The sequence below is a fragment of the Solanum lycopersicum genome, chromosome 1 (genome assembly GCF_036512215.1).
Source record: "Solanum lycopersicum chromosome 1, SLM_r2.1".
Classification (NCBI taxonomy): Eukaryota; Viridiplantae; Streptophyta; class Magnoliopsida; order Solanales; family Solanaceae; genus Solanum; species Solanum lycopersicum.
Genome location: NC_090800.1, coordinates 1,311,033 through 1,333,541, shown reverse-complemented (window position 1 = coordinate 1,333,541; position 22,509 = coordinate 1,311,033). Strand labels below are relative to the sequence as shown.

The 22,509-nt window shown below is 37.1% G+C and overlaps 1 protein-coding gene across 1 annotated transcript in view; it reads left to right on the top strand.

Annotated features, from left to right (window-relative positions):
- Nucleotides 1-22,509, top strand: part of LOC101263540 (callose synthase 9) — a 48,290-nt gene that overhangs the window by 5,088 nt on the left and 20,693 nt on the right. Inside the window, exons 5-24 of the mRNA XM_010317693.4 lie at nucleotides 858-981; nucleotides 4,765-4,872; nucleotides 4,947-5,072; nucleotides 9,088-9,177; nucleotides 9,961-10,058; nucleotides 10,242-10,359; nucleotides 10,747-10,872; nucleotides 11,597-11,673; nucleotides 11,747-11,825; nucleotides 12,794-12,916; nucleotides 13,235-13,337; nucleotides 13,428-13,551; nucleotides 13,688-13,877; nucleotides 13,980-14,032; nucleotides 18,511-18,571; nucleotides 18,652-18,733; nucleotides 18,903-18,952; nucleotides 20,835-20,921; nucleotides 21,414-21,499; nucleotides 21,603-21,627. Of these exons, the coding sequence (XP_010315995.1) occupies nucleotides 858-981; nucleotides 4,765-4,872; nucleotides 4,947-5,072; nucleotides 9,088-9,177; nucleotides 9,961-10,058; nucleotides 10,242-10,359; nucleotides 10,747-10,872; nucleotides 11,597-11,673; nucleotides 11,747-11,825; nucleotides 12,794-12,916; nucleotides 13,235-13,337; nucleotides 13,428-13,551; nucleotides 13,688-13,877; nucleotides 13,980-14,032; nucleotides 18,511-18,571; nucleotides 18,652-18,733; nucleotides 18,903-18,952; nucleotides 20,835-20,921; nucleotides 21,414-21,499; nucleotides 21,603-21,627 (1,930 nt within the window). The remainder of the gene's footprint in view (nucleotides 1-857; nucleotides 982-4,764; nucleotides 4,873-4,946; nucleotides 5,073-9,087; nucleotides 9,178-9,960; nucleotides 10,059-10,241; nucleotides 10,360-10,746; nucleotides 10,873-11,596; nucleotides 11,674-11,746; nucleotides 11,826-12,793; nucleotides 12,917-13,234; nucleotides 13,338-13,427; nucleotides 13,552-13,687; nucleotides 13,878-13,979; nucleotides 14,033-18,510; nucleotides 18,572-18,651; nucleotides 18,734-18,902; nucleotides 18,953-20,834; nucleotides 20,922-21,413; nucleotides 21,500-21,602; nucleotides 21,628-22,509) is intronic.

Below are 22,509 nucleotides of genomic sequence, written 5' to 3'. Positions count from 1 at the left end.
GACAATGACATTTTGGGCTCATAGAGAGCTAATGTGAGGCATTTAGCCAACAATGAAGATGGAAGAAAATTTATGAGATGGGTGGGAGAGAAATTCCTTAGGTCTGGGGAATTTTCAGGAGTGTTTCTTGAAAGGGAGGAGGGTAAGGTGTTAGAATTGCTTATATACATAGTTAACGATGCAAAAGGGGTAGAGTGCAAGAAGTTCTTGACTTTAGGGAGGGAGGGGGAATAAGTTTGGGGTAGGAAAAATAGTGTATGAATGTAATATGTATTCAAGAAACAAAAATGGAGACGTTGTTGGATACTGGGAGTGGGTGAAGTGTGACTATTCCGGTTCAGAGAAGTGCAGGAGGAGTACTTATACTTTGGGATGATAGATAATTGGAGTCTATGGAGGTTAACAAGCGGGAGTTCATGTCAGGGGTGCGGTTCAGAAAATTGGCAATAGAATTGGGTGGAATTTTAAGGGGATTTATGGACCTCTGTGGGAGTGGTCAAAGGACACTTGGTTAGCCGCCTTTCAATGACATGTTGGGAGGTCATAGTCCTTCTTGAATGAATTTTTCAGGCAGATATAATTGCCAAGAATGAGGACAGATTCAAACTCATCTTAGATACAGGGGCCGGGGGGGCTGGGGCCAAGAGTGCAATTTACTTGTGTTTGGACCCATTTGACTAGTTCTCTTAGTAGATCTTAGAAATAATGTCTTTTGTAACTACTGGTGTACTGGAGATTTTTCTGTTTCTAATAAAATCACTTACCTTATAATTTTATTTTTAAATAAATTTGTCCTTTTGCTGAGATGTTATTTTAGTTGGTTGATATGTTGCGTTTCTATTTTTTCTTAAAAATAGGTTGGAGCGTAAGACTGTCCAAAGGAAAAAGGTTTTAGCGACTCTTAAGGTTTTGGGAAATGTCCTTGAACAGTTGACTAAGGAGGTTTCCCCTGAAGAGGCGGATCGCTTAATACCTGATGAGGTTTGGTCTCTTATTACCTGTACTTCTTATTTAAGTGTGCAAGTCCTTGCTTTTGATGTTCGAGCATTCTTTTATATGTGTAAATTGCTGGTTGTGTCCTCTTCTTTTATTTGTTGATTTCTCGCTATGATCCTTTTCATTGAAAGGTCTTCCAACCTTTTGAGTTTTGTGAGAGAACTTCCTTCAAACAGAAGTCACATTTTGCAGCATGCAATTGCTATGAATAGCCTTATCATTACCAATCAAAGGAAAAATCACTCAATCTATGGAGCTACTTCTGTTATGTTAGCAAGAAACGTTAGATGACTAGACATCGGGGGTGCATCTGCTTCCTTACATTTTCTGTTTCAGTTAATAAATGATAGTCATCCCAATCGTCTGTTAGATAACATCACGCCCTAACAATATGACCTGGAAAAAAGTAACCAAAGAAAAGCAAAAAAAAGAAGAAGAAGGGAACATCTACTTTATAGCATAATCCACAGCCAGCACCCCTAAACTCAAATCTGTTACCTTTTTTTGATATTAACTCGTCACAACTTACATGGGCTGCACCTATATCACCTGTTAACAATTACAAATTTCAAGTTTTAAGCTTCCTCATAAGATTCATTTTTATGTTTCTTTTCTTTCCCTTGGTTTCCACCAGTAATCTCTAATGATACTTCATTAATTCGCTATTCCCATTTGTATTCCTTCCGGAATAAGTGTTAGAAATTTCTAGAATAATCATATAAACATAAATACATTAGAGAAAAATTAAGCAATTAGTTTGACTGGCCGAATTTTTTAAATATATAAAGGTAGTTCTATGCATATGGATATGAAATATATATTCCATGGAGTAACTTCATTTATGTTTTTTTTACTTAATCTGATTCTAGATTCTCATACAAATGCTATATTGCTACCGTAATTCATTCTGATTCTAGATTCTCATACAAATGCTGTATTGCTACCGTCATTCATACTAACAAGTAACATCCGTTGCTGATAATTTGTTAAAAGATATGGTGTTAATAGGTGTTTGGATTGGACATATATTTAATGGCTTTTGACTTAAGCTTTTTTTTTTGGTTTTGGAAGTGTTTGGATAACACAGTGTTTTTAAGCACTTTTTAAAACTGAAAATGTACAAAAAGAAAAAGTCAAAAGTCAAAAGGTGGGTATTCCTAACTTATGACTTTCGACTTTTAACTTATAAGCCACAAGTTCCAAACGTCTTCCCTACCCTCTTTTTTCAACTTCATGTCCAGTCAAAGTGCATTTTACAAATCTGGAGGGAGGGACGGAGTATATCTTTTTATCAAACAGTCTATATCTATTTGTATATTTAAGATAACTTTCTCTCTCAAAGAGTTGTATCCTCCAATAAAATGACTAGCCCTTTGAAAAGTTCTTTCCTAGTGGCCGAATAGTTTCACTAAAAATTAGTCAATGATGAAAGAAGCACAACTACTAGGAAGGCACAACTAAAATCAATATTTTTCAGTTTCAATTTAATTGTTACTCCCTCTATTTCCATTTGCTTGACCTACTTTCTTTTTTAGTCCGTTTAGAAAAGAATGTCCCTTTCCCTTTTTAGCAACTCTTTAATATATTTTGGTTTATGTGATATATCTTTAATTTAGGACCACAAGATATGATGACCGTGCTGTCTGGATTAGCTTTTCTACACTTCGACTAATTCCATGGGATACTTGCCACTTTCCACTCGGGGGCAAATGAAAAGAATCACCTAGTATTTTTGACTTTATCAAAAAAAAGAATCACCTAGTATTTTTGTCTCTGCCAAGATGATCTCTTATGACTCTCAACCGCTTCATCGACCACTAGCCCACACCCTTGGGTGCAAGAGAGTCGGTATGCTAATTCCTCATTCGCAAATCAGCCCTGCTTGTAGGTTTTTTTCTGAAAGAAAAAAGATTTGGAGGAAAATCTTGATAGAATTTGAAAAAAGCAAACGACAAAGTTGAATGCAGTTAATTATGAAAAATGTGTTTATTTTTCATATTTCTAAGCTAAGATTAAACTAAAGGATCTTAGAGTGTCTCGGGTTGGGCTGGAGGGTCTCTTAACGCCTTTTTTTTCCTTCTTATTGGAGTTAACTCACAAAGACTTGCTTAGGGTGAGGAAGAAGGGGGAACAAACACACTTTGAGAGAGCAAACTACTAGCCCTTTGAAAAGTTCTTCCCTAGTGGCCAAATAGCTTCATCTAAAATTAGTTAATGATGATTTTACCCTTTGGGGTGACCCAATGGTTTGAGCTTGGGACTTCCATGTTGGAGGTCTCATGTTCGAAACCCCTTGCCAACAAAAGCAAGGGTTTTGCTGTTTTTCGAGCTCATCGCACCAGGCTTGCCTAGTGCAGGTTACCTCTCCTATGTGGTTTGCACGCTATTGCATAGGAGCGGGGTTTTTACCCTGCTTTCACCCAAAGGGTAGCGGCTGCGGGTTTCCTTTGTCATAAAAAAAATAGTTAATGATGAAAGAACACAATCATTTAGTGAAAGCACAACAAAAATCAATATTTTTCAGGTTTAATTGATACACTCTTTGTTTCAGTTTGTTTGACCTATTTTCTTTTCTTAGCAACTCTTTAATTCCAACTGTCCACCTACGATGTTTAAGATCACAAGATTACAGAATATTTTGCTACATTTGACATATCTTTAATTAAGACAACAAGATCCAAAAGTCCTTTTTTTGGTTAACCATGGTGCTAGGGCCAACATTTGCGCACCTCGACTGATCCCATAGAAACCTGCCATTTTCCATCAACAACTAGTATCAGGTAACTCTGTACACCAATACTAGGACAGATGAGAAGAATCACTTAGTGTTCTTGTCTCACCTAGGATTTGAATCCGAGACCTCATGACTCTCAACCACTCCATTGACCACTGGGCCACACCCTTGGGAGCAAGATTCAAAAGTCTTTTTTATTTAATTTAACTCCGTGCCAAGTCATTACAGGTCAATCAATTTGAGATCAAGGGAGTATTGTTAAATATAAAACTGTAGATTATGATAAGAATATTTTGAACTTTTATCTTTTAACTTGGGGCTTCCTACTTTTATAAAATTATACATATAGATTTTTATTTGATTATAGTTGTTATTAAATATTAATACATTACTAAAAGGGTCGGCCGTCCAAACTTTTAGTTTAGGGCTTCCCACTTCTGTAGTAGCATAGGCAGATTAGTCATTCCATGCTTGTGTGGGAAATACTGATTTTTTGATGTAAGTAAAGATTGTATTAGTTTTCTGATATGGCAATCAATTTAATAAGTTTGATGTTCTCACACCATAAGCTGTTTTCTATAACCCTACCATAAGTTGTTTTTTTAGTTTTTATAGCTACTTGTATATTATCTGTTTGTTCTAATGCCTCTGAGTTGGATAGGTTTAGTGCAGGCATTTATTTTTCTTCCTATTCCTAGTAACAAGTTGCTAACAGTCCTCATTCTACAAACGGGTGTAAAATTAAAAATCTCCTAGCTTATTTGTTATTTTTGGTCAATGTTCATAGTTTTTTAAGATTCCTGCCGTACATGAATGACAATTGACGTGGGAAAGACTAAAGAGCACATGCTGAAACTTCTTATGAAATGAAATGTCCTTGCCGGTTCATGAAATGTTTCTATGTGCTGTGCAGTTCCACATGCATGTGTGTTCAGATAGTCTCAATACTTGGTCTCGCTCCTGATGCACAGTCATTCATTTTTTCTTCCACGTGCATCTGAAATGCTCTTTTTGTGCTGTGTTGTTGCTTGCAGCTAAAACGAATGATGGAATCAGATGCTGCTATGACTGAGGACATTGCTTACAATATTATTCCCCTTGATACCACTTCAACTACAAATGCTATCGTGTCTTTCAGTGAGGTTGATAATCTTTCCCCTATCACTTTTAAAAGCTCTTTGCATATTTGTTCTGATGTGATTCAGTAAAATGTCAGGTACGTGCAGCAGTATCAGCTCTGAAGTACTTCAGAGGCTTACCAAAATTGCCTGGAGATTTTTCTTTACCATCAACAAGGAGCATCGATTTGTTTGATTTTCTGCATTACTCTTTTGGATTTCAGGTTCGTATACTGACTGCTTTTGAACTTCAATATGTTGTTTCAAAGTGTGCTTCTGTATGCTCCATAATACACACTCCTTTCTCGTTAACTATTGAAAATTTCATATTGCGGTATTATTAATCATATTCCTTGTCTGTATACAATCACAAGAACACTGCGCCTCAGTCTCAAATAAGTTGGTTAGGCTATGTGGTATCCTCTCTCATTTTGTTGTGTATTTAATCAAGACCAATGTTGTATAAAATAGAAGTACTATATATTTCTTGTTAGAATAGGAATAGGTTTATAATCCTATTAGAATAGGAATATGTTTATACAATCCTATTTAGAATAGGAATAGGAATACAAATAGAAATAAGAATAGTAAATAATATCCTACTTGGCAAAGGATTATATTCTAGTGTCTATAAATAGAGTCTCAATGTAATAATATAGAAACAAGAACAATTCAATAATATTCTTTTTCAATATTTCTCACATGGTATCAGATCCTCTACGATCTTGGTAGAGAATCAAAGAACTTACATTGTCGGCGGGTGGCTATTACCTACCCATATCTTCCCCCCGTTTTGCCAATGATTATGTTAGCAATCACCAAGTATGTTTCATGTGGACTATATTCTTATATCTAATTTGCGTAGCACCGTGCTATCATTTCAGTGACTGCTTTCTTATATATAATTTGTGTAGCACCATGCCATCTCTTCTGTGACTGCTTTTTCATATTTAATTTGTGTAGCACCGTGTCATTCTTTTAGTGACTTCCTTTTTTTTGCATATCTTATTTGTGTTGCACTGTGCATTTCTCCAGACTACTTTTAATATTTCATCCGAATTACTTTGTCATATTTGAGTTGCATAGCACTGTGTGTCTTTTCGGTTGACTCCTCATATTTGATTTGCATAGTTTAATTCGTCTCTCCGGTGACTCCTCAAATCTGATTTGCGTAGGGTTGTGCCATCATTCGATCCTAGCCATATTATTTTTCTTTTTCAATAAGGTCGTGCTGCCAATCCGACCTTTCCTTTATAATTTCTATTTTCTAGTTCGGTCGTGCCATCATTTCGACCCTACCCATGTAATTTTTTTTTAGATTATGACCACTTTCAACCATCAAATCTAATACTCCAACATATAAGCATGTTCCGACCAATTTTTCAGTGAATTTCTTGTCTAATATCTACTCGTCTATTGATTCCAACATGATCCATATTCTTTATACTAGATTTTGAGCACTTACAACGACCGTTGCATTGTGAAGAAGTTTATATGGATCAACCACCTAATTTTGTTGCTATGGGAGTTCAGTAGCCCCGTATGTTGATTAAGTAAGGCACTCTATGGTTTGAAAAAGTCTTTGCAAGCTTGGTTTGGGAAGTTCCAACACTCTAGTTTTATCACTTTGCGTTTTATCGGCATTATGCATCAAATTCGGTATTTCATGAGAAGACCAAGCCCATTGAGATTGGGCACATTGAGATTAATTGTCAATTTTGAGAAGTCGAGTGATCAACTTGCAGTTATCACCATGCCCCTCATCGGTCCTCGTGTTAATTACATTTGTAACAAGATAGGTACATGAATTGTATGCACTAGCTTGAGGGGGAGTGTTAGAGTAGGATAGATTTATACAATTCTATTAGAATAGTAACGGGAATAAGTTTATACAATCCTATTTAGAATAGGAATAGGAATACAAATAGAAATAGGAATAGTAAATAGTATCCTACTTGGTAAATGATTGTATTCTAGTGTTATAAATAGGGTCTCAATATAATAATGTAGACAACAACAATTCAATAATATGCTTTTCCAATATTTCTCACATATCTATTGGTATATAAAACCTTAAACAAGATTACTAAGCAAAGTTACTAATAAGTAAAACATAATTCCAACTGATTGGCATCGGCCAACAGGGCTTTGGTCTAGTGGTAACAGCACAACTTGTGATGTTTGGTTATGAACACGTCATGAGTTCGAATGATACTGCAGACAAAACCTGTTATGTAAGTGGAAAATGGTAGAAGGGATGGGGCCATTATTCTCCTGAGTTTTGAACCATGATGGATTTTACTACTCCTTCCTTATCAATGAAAATGTTCTTTATAATTTGAAATGTTACTGGCATAGAATATGAGCAATTAATTTTTTCAATATCTAGATTGAAGTTGCTTCAATGGGGATGGTTTAAGTTAAAGGGTTAGTCATTAATTCTAGTTTGAGAGAGTAGTGACAATTATTATTGTATAATGATTCTTGATATCTTGAAACTTACAAAATGTCTAGAGGTAGGATAGTGTCAAAATTATCCGTCACGTAAAGAGTTAAATAAAGATTAGCAGGTCGATACAAGATGGTAGGATGGCACACAGGAGATCATATGATGGTATTTGTGATGTTCATCCCAAGGTGGAAGGTGATATTTGATTTTTTCTTGGTCAAGTAAACATATTTCATTTATAAACATGGCCAAAAATCTGGCCATTACGAGGGTTATATCAAAAGTAAAAAATCTACAATAGACATGATTCTTTACAAACTCACCCATTCTTTTATTTATACAACAAGTAACTTTATGGGTGCACCAAAAAAAGTGACTGGATACGTATAAATTGGACGATTCCCAGTTTCACTTGAGAACTCTTAAACTTTTGGAATTTGGAAGAGTGTGGGGAGGATGATCATTCCATCTGTTGTATGGCGGACAACATGGAAAGAAAGAAACTCAAGATTTTTTGAAGGCACTAGCAAGTTGTAGCAACTGCATTTAGAAAATCAGGACGAACTGTCTTAGCTTCTCTTTTTTTGGTGTAAACAAAATTTGGCGGTGGAAGTGGGGGATTGGGTAAATTGGAAATGTACAAGTTTTAAGTTTTTGAGTAAAAAATTCTCAGCTCAGTACAAGAGGTCTCCAGGTGACTAATACAAATACTCAATGCAAGTAGAACTATTTCTGGAAAAGCAGCATTCCTACCAAAGTTAAGTGCTTCACTTGGTTTGTTATCAAAAGGGCCTGCCTAAGTCAAGAAGTGATATGGAGGAAGGGAAGACAATTGGTTCCTAGGTGTTTTCTGTGTTTGGTGACTGAGGAGACAAACAACCACCTTTTTTTGCATTGCAAGTAATAGCTCAGCTGTGGAATTTGTTTCTCAACACCACTGGCTATTGCTGGTCCATGCCTGAGCACACAATAGACCTTCTTTGTTACTGGATTTAGAAGAGGGGGAAGTAAGATCCAAAAGAGATGGTGGAGATTAATTCCTTCATGTATATGGTGGTCGGTATGGAGTGAGAGAAATGCCAGATGTTTTGAAGATGGGTCCAATTTCATTCATAAAGCAGATGGAATTGTATTGTATCTCTACTTTTTTGGTGTAAACAGCCATTTATAGAAGATACTGAACAGATTATAGATATGATAGGGAGTCCATAGTTTAACTTTTTGTTGGCGGCCAGTATATCCTTAATGCTGAAGAATACAAAATTGCCAGTTTTTAAAAAACCAAAACAAACTTTTTGGTTCTGAGCTTTATCATCTATACAATGTTACCTTAATAAAAAAATACCCTACAAAGTATTATATTGTAGGGGCTTTGTGAATCGGATTGCAATGTATAAGCTAACTATATCATTTTAGCAAGTTGATGTCTTCTTAATTTTATGTATGTTGTTGTTTTATGTCTTCTTAATTCTTGCCTCAAGTTTAAGAAGTCGTCTTAGTTTCTCTTCGTTATTTTGTTTGACAACTTTTTAAACCTTTCATATTGAAGGAAATATACTTATTTACTCAACAATAATTTCTTTGAGCTCATGATGTGCGCGCTTGATTTTGTGGTGCGGACTTTCTTGCTTCTGCTTTCTCTTTGTTTTCTTGCATTTCAAAATACAAACATGTTAATCTATGTTTTTCTTTTGTCTCATCTTTTATCCTGCAATTTCTGTCTCTTGCTTTTTTCATTTTCACCAGTTTCTATTATGGCTTTGGTGATCATATTACTATTGATTTGGCAGCAAGGCAATGTTTCCAATCAACGAGAACATATTGTCCACCTCCTCGCAAATGAGCAGACCCGGCTTCGTATTCCTGAAGAACCTGAACCGGTAGTTTTTATATTGTCTTTTACCTTCAAGTAGATCTTATATTGAACGTGCAGCTAGTGTTTTTGCTCTCTTGTTGTACAACCTTATATCAGCAAGCAGTTTTATTCTCCATCCATTTTTAAAGGAAAGATGTAATGCACTTTCGGAAATGGGAGCTTCTATCCTATCCTATGTTGCTTATACTTCTTTTAGCTTAGTTGAGAAATCTTGATTGTTGTATTTGATCAATGATTTATAGCTGTGGAAATCATAGTGTTGTTTGCTTGTAGTGTAGCTCAAGAACATTTGATCATCCACTTTTTGCATATGATAGATGGACATCTGTGCATTTTTCTAGCTAACATTAAGGAGGTGCTAGTTATTTGTTTCTTAAAAGTTGTTTCCTTGATGATCCAATGAGATTGGTTAATTTTTGTTCCATTAATTTGCTTTCATTCAGTTTAGGCCTTCTTTTCCCAGCTTATGCACTTTCATCTTATTTGAAGAACTGGAAACACAGATACTGTGAGACTTGGTAGTTTTAGTGTCTTGGTTCAGCTGCTGTTACCAAATGTTGGCACTCTAACAGACCACGATATCTGGGTTAAATTTTTATTCAAGATGAATGAAAATACTTTTAGTTGATAAAAAAAAGAAGATACATTGAACTGGCTTTGTGTAGAAATCTTGTCAATTATTTCTGTCTCTTTGCAAATGATTGTAGAAATAAGAATATCTTCTGTCTCTTATCGATTACCTTCATTAGTTCATTTCTAAGTCCATATTTTTATATCTGACTTCTAGATATTGGATGAGGCTGCTGTACAGAAGGTCTTCTCAAAGTCCCTTGATAACTATATCAAGTGGTGCAGCTATTTGGGTATCCCACCTGTGTGGAGCAAGTAAGATTTTATGTCCAGTGTGTTTTGAGCTTGAACCATCAAATCATTTCGTCTAATGCAGTGAGAACTGCTAGAAATTTTCTACTTGCAAAAATCCTTTCATCTCAGCATAGTCGATAACTATCATTGACACTGTTGGTTTTGTGCTCTTGAGTTTCTGATACTTAGCTTCTGTTTTTGCAGTTTGGATGTAGTTAGCAAGGAGAAGAAGTTGTTATTCATTTCTTTGTATTTCTTAATCTGGGGTGAAGCCGCTAACATCCGATTCATTCCAGAATGCCTGTGCTACATATTTCATCATGTAGGTTAATTTTGTGTGCCTTTTGTCTCTTTACCATTTGGGAAGTCTTGTTGCGAAATTATTTACTCACGTACTTATAAATTCCAGAGAGAGTACATCCTTTTGATTTTATGATCTCCATTTCTCTTGTGTTTTCTTCTTGTGATAATTGAAATACACTCAGGTTGGCCTATCAATATTTCAAGTTAGTTCCATAAGTGTAATTTCCTCTGTCTCAAGGGTAACTTTGGTGGGAGGGTATGTGGGACTGTGGGCTATGAGGGTGAGCTATACATTTTTAAAATGAAAGGTGAAAGGTGAAAGGAGAGAAGCTATTATTATTATTACGTCATCCCAAGTTTTGGTTTCTTATTTGTGCTTTGCTTGGAACAATTAATTTCATGACAGATGGGAAGGGAGCTGGAGGAGTTACTACGACAACAGGTTGCACAGCCGGCTAAGAGCTGTATGTCTGATAATGGCGTGTCATTTCTTGATCAAGTTATATGTCCTGTTTATGATGCCATTGCGGCGGTATGTTTTTGTTTCTTTCCCTGCTGTAGCCTAGTTTTCTGTCTCTAAAGATCATTGATTGAAACACTTACATATGTAAAATATTTCTAAATATGTGTCTGCATATTCGTACTTGTCAAATCTGCTTTTATTTTGGGATTACTATTATGATATGTGGTGACATTATTGTCAGTATACATATTATGGCCTCTCAGTATTCGTGACTGTGTGAAGTTTTATTATCCCTACCCTTTTTTAATCATTGTTGCAAATTGGTTAAAACTATCACCTACCCTTGCTACAAAAATCTCTTGCAGTCCCTTCCACTTCCACTGGTTTCTTTTTCCCTTTTTTTCCGCTATTAGAAGATTCTGTTGGAAGTGAAACAATCTATAAATCTTCAGATTGATCTTTCGCCATGTTCAGTTTGATTTTTACGCTTTCTAGCTGTATGTTGAAGATTATTATCATGAAGCACCACCCGGAATAACAGATCTATTGCAGACATGTCATGTTTGTAAGCTTCGTATTACTATGAAATTCTTAAGGCTTAAATCTTCCCTCGTGTAGATTAACAACCCATAACCAGTTAAGCATTAACTATTAACCTTCAATATTCACAATCTTAGTCTTGTTTTCCTTTTTATTCTGCTGGAATTGCTGGCATTGGGGGTGTGAATGGGCTGAAATAATGAAATGCAATATCCATTCCTTTTGGGATGCTTATTGATTTGTTAGCTTACAGGAGGCTGGAAACAATGAGAATGGCCGAGCACCTCATTCTGCGTGGAGAAACTATGATGATTTTAATGAGTATTTCTGGTAAGCTTTATTCGCAAGGGCTTTGGACTCCCATTGTTACAATTTTCTCATCGACCCTCCCACTGCTCTGCAGGTCCCGTCATTGCTTCAAGCTTAGCTGGCCATGGCGGACAAATTCTTCTTTCTTTCTAAAGCCAACACCCAGATCAAAGGTTTGAGACTTGCTCTTGGTAGCATTATGAATGTTATGCAATGATATCTATTTTTATCAGATATTGCTGTAGGTATACTTGTATCATTTTGCAGGTTATAACATGAAAATAAAGAGCTTCCTGTCCACCATTTAAAATTGTAGTCTCCCTTCTGTCATAAAGAAAGTCCTTCTTGAAAGGAAGTAAGATTGCTCCACAAGAATATTTATACTAGGGAGGTAGATTTACAACCTTCCACTGAAAAGGAAATATTCTTAACCAAAATAAAGAGCTTCCTGTCCACCATTTAAAATTTTAGTGTCCCTTCTGCCGTGAAGAATATAGTTTGTCCTTGAAAGGAAGTAAGATTGCTCCACAAGAATATTTGTACTAGGGAATAGATTTACAACCTTTCACTGAAAAGGAAATATTCTTAACCCCCTTCTTTTGTTTTTTTGGTTAACCATAGTGGCCAGCTTGCTCGACTAAAAAACACGGAGTACCTGCTACCTTCCATCAACACAGGTACCGGGTAACTTTGTCCGCCAAGGATTAACAGAGAATAGTATTTTTGGCCTCTATTGGAATTTTAACCTAAATCCCTTTTTTAAGATTGTTTAAGATTGTTCAGGTATCTTTTAGCTTGTGTGGTGAAATATTTGACTGCAATCTTCAGATGTGCGAGGTGTTTGCATAATTTTTCATTATCCTCTTAGATTTATAGGTACTCAGCATTAGTTGGTTTTATATCCAGGTGGCCAGGGATAATTTAGTTTCAATCTAGACATCGTGAATTTCTTAGATTGTACCAGCTGGTTGACTTAAAGCATGTGTTCATTACTGATTTTCATATGCTCTAGTGTGAAACATTTTTCCGTTATTAATATATTTAGGAACATAGTTCTCTTGTATCATGCTAATTTCTTTTTTATAATTTTCTAGGTTTTAAAACTTTTTGGCTTGTGATTACCTTTTTCTACCTGCTGCAGAACATTCTTAAATCTGGAGGTGGCAAGCGCAGAGGAAAAACATCCTTTGTTGAGCACAGGACTTTTCTCCATCTTTATCACAGTTTTCATCGTCTTTGGATGTTTCTTTTCATGTTTTTTCAGGTCTGGTAATCGTCACTGATAGTGATGATATTTCCTTTTTCTCTTAATCTGCTGTTTCTTGTGATTTTTTGTCTCATCCTTCATATGTTGGAGGATTAAGAATACATTTTATCATTTTTGTCAATTAATTTTTTCTTTTGCATCTGTTTGTCATGTTGTGAACAATTATCTTACTCTCTTTGCTTGAGATATGAGAGCAAAGAATTTAAGTTTGCTCTAAATCAGTTTGATTGCTTGAGGGGTGTTTGTTTCTTGTTATTTCTTTGTTTTCAAGAAATTATCTTCAGTTTGTTTGCCGCTCCTTTCCCATATCCACAGGGATTGACCATCCTTGCTTTCAATAATGAGCGACTCGATTCAAAAACACTGAGGGAAGTTTTGAGTCTTGGACCTACGTATGTTGTGATGAAGTTTCTTGAGAGTATGTTTCTCTGGATTCTCTTTTATCTAAAGTTGCTCCTCATTACCAGTATAGAACTCTAATTGTAGCTGAATCATTTACTTATTGTAGGTGTTCTGGATGTTATCATGATGTATGGTGCATACTCTACATCAAGGCGTTTAGCTGTCAGTCGGATTTTCCTTCGTTTTGTTTGGTTCAGCATAGCTTCTGTCTTCATATGTTTCCTTTATGTGTATGTATTTCTTTATGGGCTCCACAAAGTTTTTTACTTTGATTCTTCCTTCGCCTTTTTTGTTCTTTTCTTCTTTTTGTGGCAACCCACCCCTTTTGTATTGTGGAATAACATTTGGTCATGTTTCCTGTGACAGGAAAGCGCTTGAAGATAATAGCAGCCAAAATTCCAACTCTACTGTCTTCAGAATTTATATTGTTGTTCTTGCAATCTATGCTGGAGTTAAGTTTTTTGTCAGCTTTCTGCTGCGGATTCCAGCTTGTCATAGTTTGACAAGTCGATGTGACAATTGGTCTGTGGTCCGTTTCATCAAGTGGATGCACCAGGTCTCACATTTTTTATCAGATTTTTTTGAAGGGTGATCACTCTTTTGTGCCCTTGGTTTGAGATGTTCTATTAATAATTTTCTGTCGTTTTCTTGTCTGAAGGAACACTATTACGTTGGTCGGGGCATGTATGAGAAAACTATTGACTTCATCAAGTAATTCTTTTATCTTTGCTGCCTTCTGTATAAATTCTATGTTGTGTTATGTACTTTTGATGATGCGGGTCTTTCATTTTCCCACAACAACGAGTCTCAAGAGATAAAGAGAGAAATGACGAAAAAAGAAGTTCCTGGGATCACTATGTCATTTGCTACTTACTTTTTTATGCTGAATGTAGTTTTACTTTAAGCAAGACAAACTTTATGTTTCTGAATCAAGGATCTCTCTTCTATTTCGACTTACCTCAAGTCTTGACACCTACTTTGACTGTCAAGGGACTAAGTTCTGTTCAGAAGGAATGGTGGTTGATCTCCAGCCTTTGGCCTTCATAGAAGGGGAAAGTTGTATGTTTTGGGAAGTTTTTGGGGAAGTAATTTTTAGGGATGAGGAGAAAGTTATTGAGCTCTTGAATAGCATCGACCTAGAGGCTAGTGGGGATTCAGAGTTGGTGACTGAGGACTTGATGGAAAATAAGTCAACGGTGGAGGTACAGAAATCAGAGCAACGAATTGTGGGATATTTTCTGTAAAGAGTGCCTATACAAGAGGTCTCCAGGTGACCAGTACAAATTCTCAATGCAAGTGGAACTATTTCTGGAAAAGCAGTATTCCTACCAAAGTTAAGTGCTTCACTTGGTTGGTTATCAAAAGGGCCTGCCTAACTCAAGAAGTGCTACAGAGGAAGGGAAGACGACTGGTTCCTAGGTGTTTTCTGTGTATGGCGACTGAGGAGACAAACAAGCACCTTTTTTTGCATTCTAGTTCACTGCTCAGCTGTGGAATTTGTTTCTCAACATCACGGGCTATAGCTGGTCCATGCCTGAGCATTCAACAGGTTTCTTAGTTGCTAGATTGGAACAGGGAAAGAGACCTATGTTTCGAAGATAGGTCCAATTCCATTCATAGAGTCAAATGGAATTGTATTGCATCTTTACTTTTTTTTGGTGTAAACAACTATGTATAGATGATATTGAACAAATCATAGATCTGATAGGGAGTCTGTAATTTAACATTTTGGTGGCGTTTTAATACTGAAGAAGACAAACTTACCAGTTCCAAAAAAAATTGTGGTGTATGGTAGAAGAAACGAGACGGTGAGTTGGGATGTTGGAGGGGCTAGGGAGCAGGGGGGGAGGGGGAGACAAATTAGTTGTGGGTGGAATTTGGGCAAGGGGGGGGGGGGGTGGGGGTGAATGATGGCCATCATCAAAGTAAGGCTTAGGGATTGGAGATATGTATCCAAGAAACAAAAATTGGAATTTCTGTCAGATAGCATTATTCAAAGTGTGTGGGGCGGGAGATGGGTGAAGTATGGTTGTATTCCAACCTAGGGAGGTGTGTTGACTCTCTGGCTCAGGTTTTGAATTGCTGGGTTGGGGCCCTAGTGATTACTTATCTCAGTTTGCAGTTAGGTGCTTCGACCAAGAATTTATAGTGAGAAACCCGATTCTGCAAAGGGTTGAAAAGAAATTATTGGTCCAAAGGTGGAAAATAAGTGCGCTTTAAGATTGCACTTTTAAGCATTCCTACTCATTACATGTCTTTGTTTCATGCTCTAACTTCAGACTCTGAGAAGTTGGAAAAGATCCCAAGACTTTTTTTTTTTTGGGATGCTGCGGATAGGGCAAGGAAGTTTCACTTGTTAAAGTGGGAGACAATCACTTCTCCTAAAATATGGGGAGGGCTTGATCATAACGGCTTAAAGGTGTTTAACAAAGCTTTACTGGACAAATGGCTTTGGAGGTTTAGGGTGGAGGTTAGTGCTCTCTGGAGAGGGGTGATAGTTGATAAATACGGGGCTATGGTAGGGGAATGGGGATCTAGAGATGTGACTATGCCTTTGGTTGCGGTTTTTGGAGGAATATCATGAAGGGATGGGATGATTTCAAAGTGAACATCTCATTTAAGGCAGGAGATTGGAGGAGAGTAAAATTTTGTGTCATGGGTGGCGTGGAGACAATTTATTGAAATACAACTTCTCTAGCCCATACAAAATTTTCATGCCAAAGAGAGTTGACAATACAACAAATTAGGGGGACACAAAGTGGAGAGACTTCTGGGACTTGAGATTTAGGAGGGTCTTCCATGACTGGGAGGTGACTAAGTTTCAAAGATTGTGCTTCATAAACAAGTCACAATAGTAGATAATCCTGATGCTTTTGTTGGGATATAGGGAATAATATGGTATGTTCTCGGTCAAGTCTTATATAAGAAACTTCTGGTTACAGAGGAGAATGTTTTTCCTCGGAATGTTATTTGGATACCAATGCTACCGAGGAAGGTGTGCTTTTTCACTTGCCTAGATACTAGAGGGGTGATCTTAAAGGCAGATAATCTCAGAAAGCAAAAGGCTCTTTGCACTGGCTGGTGTTTTATGTGCAAGGAAGTGGGTGAGGACGTGGAGCATCTTATTCTTCAGTGTGATTTTACCATGAGGTTATGGTGGAGTATGTTTAGGTGCTTCGGTACTTAATGGGCAATGGCAAGAACTAGGAAAGAATTGATGTTTAGTTGGAAGAATGGGAGAAGGAGGAGAAGATGCATGACATGGAACGTGGTTCCACTCACGTTGATGTGGGTGGTATGGAGAGAGAGAGAGCTTTGAGGGGGTAGAGGTGAGCAATCCTCAATTGAAGAGTAGCCTCTGGTCCCGCATTTCCTTTTGGTGCACCCATAAAGTTCCAAATTGTTTAGGAGATTGGGGGAAGTTTGTAGAGAATTATTTATTATTGTATATTACTTACCTTTTGGTATACCCCTTATATATAGCCAACTTTTTGTCCATGTTTATGAATGAAAATATGCTTACGTGATCAAGTAAAAAAAAATTCTGAATCAGGGTGGCCATCTGAATGGAACAAGCACTTCTGGGTTTCTGCTTTTATGTAGAGTAGTTAATTGTAAAATTATCTCAATGTTTCACTTTAGCTAATTTGGCCCTTGAGTCTGACTTGGGGTCCTTTTGTTCTTTTGGTTATATGAGCTAATTTTGTATGTAACTTGGTGTCCAATTAGTTCCTCTTTTTCTTGTGGTATTTTGAGTATTAATGCATGCATTGTTTTCCACTCCTATCCCCTGGGGGAGGGTTATATTTTTGTTATTCGGTATCAGTGAACTTTTGCTTGTATAATTATATGCCATTCCTTTTGATGCACTTGTTACGATCAGGCGACCCTCTCATTTATGCAAGTTGACTCTTTTTTGATGTGAACCTTGGTTGTTAGTCAGAATGCTGTGGTCTTTTTTTTCACAAAAAATTTATCCAAGACTACTACCCTGTTAAAATGTTGTGCTCCAGTTATTATGTTTTTATAGGGTATTTGTATTTCATTCACAAATATGGCCAAACTAGCCCTATACAAGGGAACCGCCAAAAGGTAAAGAATCTACAATATATGGTTCTCTACAAAATCCACCCATTCTTCTATATAACAACGAACAGGAGAAGCGTTATAACCATTTAGCTCTAGTTATTATTCTCCATGTTGTTTGGTGGATTATAACTATTTAGCTGGTTTATCCCGCTAATGAGATGGTAGAAGAGTCAGCTTTTGGGAAGATGAATGGTGTGGAAACATATTGCTAAAAAATGAGTTCCCATGTAGTGTAAGGTTTCTTGTCAAAGAGATGCGGTAAGGGGGACACAAGGGGAAGATACATTTTGAAATTTGAGGTTTAGGAGGGATTTCCAAGATTGGGAGGTGGACAAGTTTCAGAGGATGCTAGTTGGTCTGCATCAGCATTGTGAACTAGTTGATAGACCCGATTCGATGAGGCGGAGTCTGGAGAACAATTTCTGTCAAGTCCTTTTATGTGAAGCTTCTGGCCAGGGCAGAGGAGTTCCTGTAAAGCCGATTTGGATTCCAAAGGTTCTGAGGAAGGTCTGTTTTTTCACATGGTTAGATGCGAGATGGGTGATCCTGATGGCGGAAAATCTTAGGAAAAAAAGGTTGTTTGCATTAACTAGTGTTACTTATGCAAGGAGGCGGATGAGGATATTGATCTTCTGCTTATAGCTTTCTACATTCCTTTGGTGGGATATGTTTAGCTGGCTTAGTAGGGTGATACCGAGATCTGTGAAGGACCTATTGTTTTTCTGGTAAGCTGGGAAAAGCAGGAGAAGGTGCAAGGGATGGAATGCTGTTCCTATGGCATTGATGTGGATCTTCTGGAGAGAAAGAAACATGAGGGTTTTCAAAGGGGTAGAAGCTAGTTTTGGTCAGTTGAGGAATATTCTCTGATCCCTTATTTATTTTTGGTGCATCCATGTAGTTCTGGGTTGTTTAGAGGATTGGGTGTCTTTAGTAGAGGATCATGTCTTTTTGTAGGTTCTCTTTTTTTTTTTTTTGGGCATACTTCTTGTATACGACTGAGTGCTGGCTTTGTCCTTTGTGATTAATAAAACTGTTTTGCCTGATCAAAAAATAAAATCAGCTAGTCCTGAAATCTCATCTGATGAATTTCATTGGTGCAGGTATATGGTTTTTTGGCTTGTTGTCCTGGGAGCTAAATTTGCTTTTGCCTATTTTCTACTGGTATGTGTCAGTTTTTATTTTGACTTTGATCAATAGCTTTTATTGGTGATTTATTGTTTTAGCTTTGATTTATGTTGCAGATTAAGCCGTTGGTGAAGCCAACAAGACAGATAGTGGCAATGGATATTCGGCAGTACTCTTGGCACGATTTTGTTTCTAAAAGTAGGTCACTCTGTTGTAGCAGGCTTCTATGATTGAACTGAAATTCTTTCAGACTCTCTGTTGATAGAATCCTTACATCCTTTGCCATCTTTGTGTTATGGTCAAGGTTTATTGTGAGTATTATATCTGGATCTCAGTTTCCATTAAATGCAAGTTACTCTTTTGGCAGATAACCATAATGCACTGACAGTTGCGAGCTTATGGGCACCAGTTTTTATTGTAAGTTTTTAATCTCTTTTGATGTGTAAATGCAGATCAGACACCTCTCATGCTTTCTCGTTATTGGTGTTATAACATTTGGTGTACTTATAACTGAATATTTTTCTTAGGCAATAGAATAGGTATTTCTGCACCAAGCAGCGGAATCCCGATGATCTAATTATCTTGTTTACCTTTGCTCTGCTTCTTTGGATATTGCTTACTGTGTTTCTTTTCATTCAACTTGTGAAAAGAAGGTTGGTAGCTTATTAAAGGTAAAAAAGGGAGGTTGGGCGTATGCTTGTTTGCCTCAGACGATTCATTTCAGGGAGTTTGGACGTATGCTTGTTTGTCTCTGATGATTCATCTGACTGGTCTTTCATTTTTGGGCACCTAAAGGGTAGTAGTATCTTCATGATAAGAGGGTGTTAATGAAAAATCCTTTGAGGACCAATAGCAACTATCTGAATCAACTAGGCAAGTTAGCCTTAAAATTTTTAGGTAAGGAGATTTTCCACAATTATGCTTTGTCTTATACTTGTTAGAAATGGGTAAACAGTGCTAGTTTGTACTGTAGTTTTGACATTTGTTGGGATTTTTCATTGGCTCACTGGTTTTGGCCACCAATAAAAAAAGTAGCATCTTCTTTTGGCAGGAGAATAGGTAAGTATGTCAATAATTGAAAAAAATATTTGTATACCTTTGGTGAATAAAGCATAAGGTGCTAATCTTTCAGCTTGATTGTCAATCCTCAAGTGCTTTTTCCTGTTGTGTTGCACCCTATGCCTTCAATAATGGCATGGTATAGGCACCCAAGGGCGTGGCCTAGTGGTCAATGAAGTGGTTGAGAATCCTGAGGTTGCAGGTTCAAAACTCAGTGCAGACCTAAAAAACTAGGTGATTCTTCCCATCCATCTTAGCCTTGGTGGACAAAGTTACCTGACATCTGTTGGTGGGAGGTGGCAGGTGGCAGGTATCCCGTGGAATTAGTCAAGGTGTGAAAAAGCTGGCCCAGACACCAGGGTCATAAAAAAGTATAAAAAAAATAATGGCACTGTACAGGGGTGTAGTTTCGAAAAAAATTAATGATATGGTATAGGTACTTATTCAAATCATGGACTTCATAGTGGGTGAAATTGCATCCTGCCAATGCTGGGTGAAGTTGCGCGCGGTATATTTGGATTGTGCGGGTGGTATATTTGGATTGTTAGCGAATAGGATGCACTAGGGTTTCTGTGGTTGATTAGTGGAATTTGTATCCTCGGATGAATTCTATGTTTGGATATATCACTTCACTGGCTGGGAATGCTTGTTAAGGGGATATACCTGCAAAAAAATTAGATGAATAAACGTACTACCAAAATGTAATCTTGAGAAAATCACTGCCTAATACCTTTGGGCCATCTAGTTTACAGTATATGCACACCGTGTATAGTTAGTGTATAATGTATACGAACATACATATAATATGCATATCTGCATAGAGGTCCATGTAATATACATATCTATACAAATAATATACATGTGTACACGACATATACACACCATATGCAACCGAGTGCATATGTAGTGTATACCTCGTCCATGTTTGTAAACTAGATGTCCAAATGATATATATTGGTAACCTTCCCTTTAGTCTTCAAACAAAGAAAGTGCTTTCTGTGCTGTACCTTTTACATCACTTTCCGTCTAGTAATTCACGGAGTGTTTGAGCTAAGATTATTGAGCTTTTATGACATATGTGGCCTGTCTGTTGGTCATGTGACTTCTTACTCTTACGATTGAGTCACTGATAATTGCCAATTGGTGATCAACCAGATAACATTTCGGGTACAAAAAGTGCTTGTTGAATAGTTTTTGCCTTTTTCAATCGCCATCTTATTGTTGCTATTTTTTAATGCAGATATACCTGTTTGATACTCATCTATTTTACACGGTTATATCGGCTGTATGGGGCTTTCTTCTGGGAGCACGAGATCGCCTAGGGGAGGCAAGCAATTTTTAAATCTATTTATTTGTGCTCACTGTCCTCTTTTGTAATTGTTGATTCCCACACTGGTGGGTGGGAGGCAAATTTGTTTCCTTATATGGTCTTAGGCAATCATCCTCATAAGCTAGCCTTTTAGGTTTAATTAGGCCAAGGCCCAATTCTTTATCATGGTATTGGAGCCATGCACACCCAGTTCTTGTTTCACCCGATGTTGGTGCCCATCTTATTTTGTCCACACTCCATATGTACAGTCCTGGGCGTGTGGTGGGTGATGAGTCCCAAATCGGTGGGTGGGGAGGCAAATTTTGCTCCTTGTATGGTCTTGGGCAATCCTTCCCTTATGAGCTAGTTTTTGGGGTTGAGTTAGGCCCAAACTCCATTTCTTTATCAGTAATGAATGGAACAATTCAAATCCTTGGTTTATTGTAAGACCATATGTGGATGCGTTCTAGATGTCAGCCTCTTAACCATATTTTTGACAATGATATTCAGATAAGATCATTGGATGCTGTGCATAAACGTTTTGAGAGGTTTCCCGAGGCTTTTATGAATAGTCTTCATGTGCCTCTTCGAACCAGGTATCTCCATTTATTTTCCCCAATTAATCATTTATGAATGACCAAGTTAATTGATTCGCATATGTTCTCTTCATTGGGTCTAAATGCGATATCTGTTTTGTAGGGTGTCACTCCTGTCTTCTGGTCAGGTGAGTTTATTGATTTTCCGGTCCGCGTTGAACTTTGTCTTTACTGATGTCTGATGCTGACACTTGGTTAAGTTACTGTTTTTGTTAAATGAATTAACTGTTCATGTGTTGAATTATTGGTACTTGTACTGTATGCTTTGATAAGGTTAAAGTATACTCTCCTCACTCTCTCCAAGAGGTTTTGATCAAGATTTACAGGGATGGTCCCAAATAAATTGATTATCCTGCCATGTGGAAATCTCACCAAATATTTGACATTTTAATTGGGCTTTTGCCAAAGCTCCTTATCCTTCTAATCAATTAATTAGTGAAATTTAACATTTTTTTTTTAAACTGGTAACTTTAGTCTATATATCCACAGGTATACTACAACAAAAGTGTAGTTCCCCTTGAAAAGTTTTACAACTTACAGAATAAAATAGTCTTAGTCTAAACTGCTACCTATAAACAATCTAGCACATCAAAGATATCTTCCGTCCTAGTTAATATATCTTGTTTACACCAAAAATAGAAAAGAGCTAAGCAGTCCCATCTTGATCTTCTGTAAGCTATTCTGCCAATTTTCAAAACTCCTGCTGTTTCTCTCTTTCCAGATTGTCCACCAAATACATGCCGGAACAAGTTTCCATCTCTTCTCCTTGTCAGAAGCATTGCCATCTCTAGTCCAGCTGCTCAGGACTCCGTAATGCTCCCTGGTTTCACCCATCTTATCCCCTTTAGACAGATGAACGTTCTCCATTGTTTTGTCCATATACAATGCAAAAAAGATGGTTAATTGTCTCAGCATGTTCTCCACATAAAGTACATCTCGAAGCCAACTGATAGCCTCTTTTCTTTAGATTTTCATGAGTCAAAACTGCTTCTTTTGTCAATAACCACATG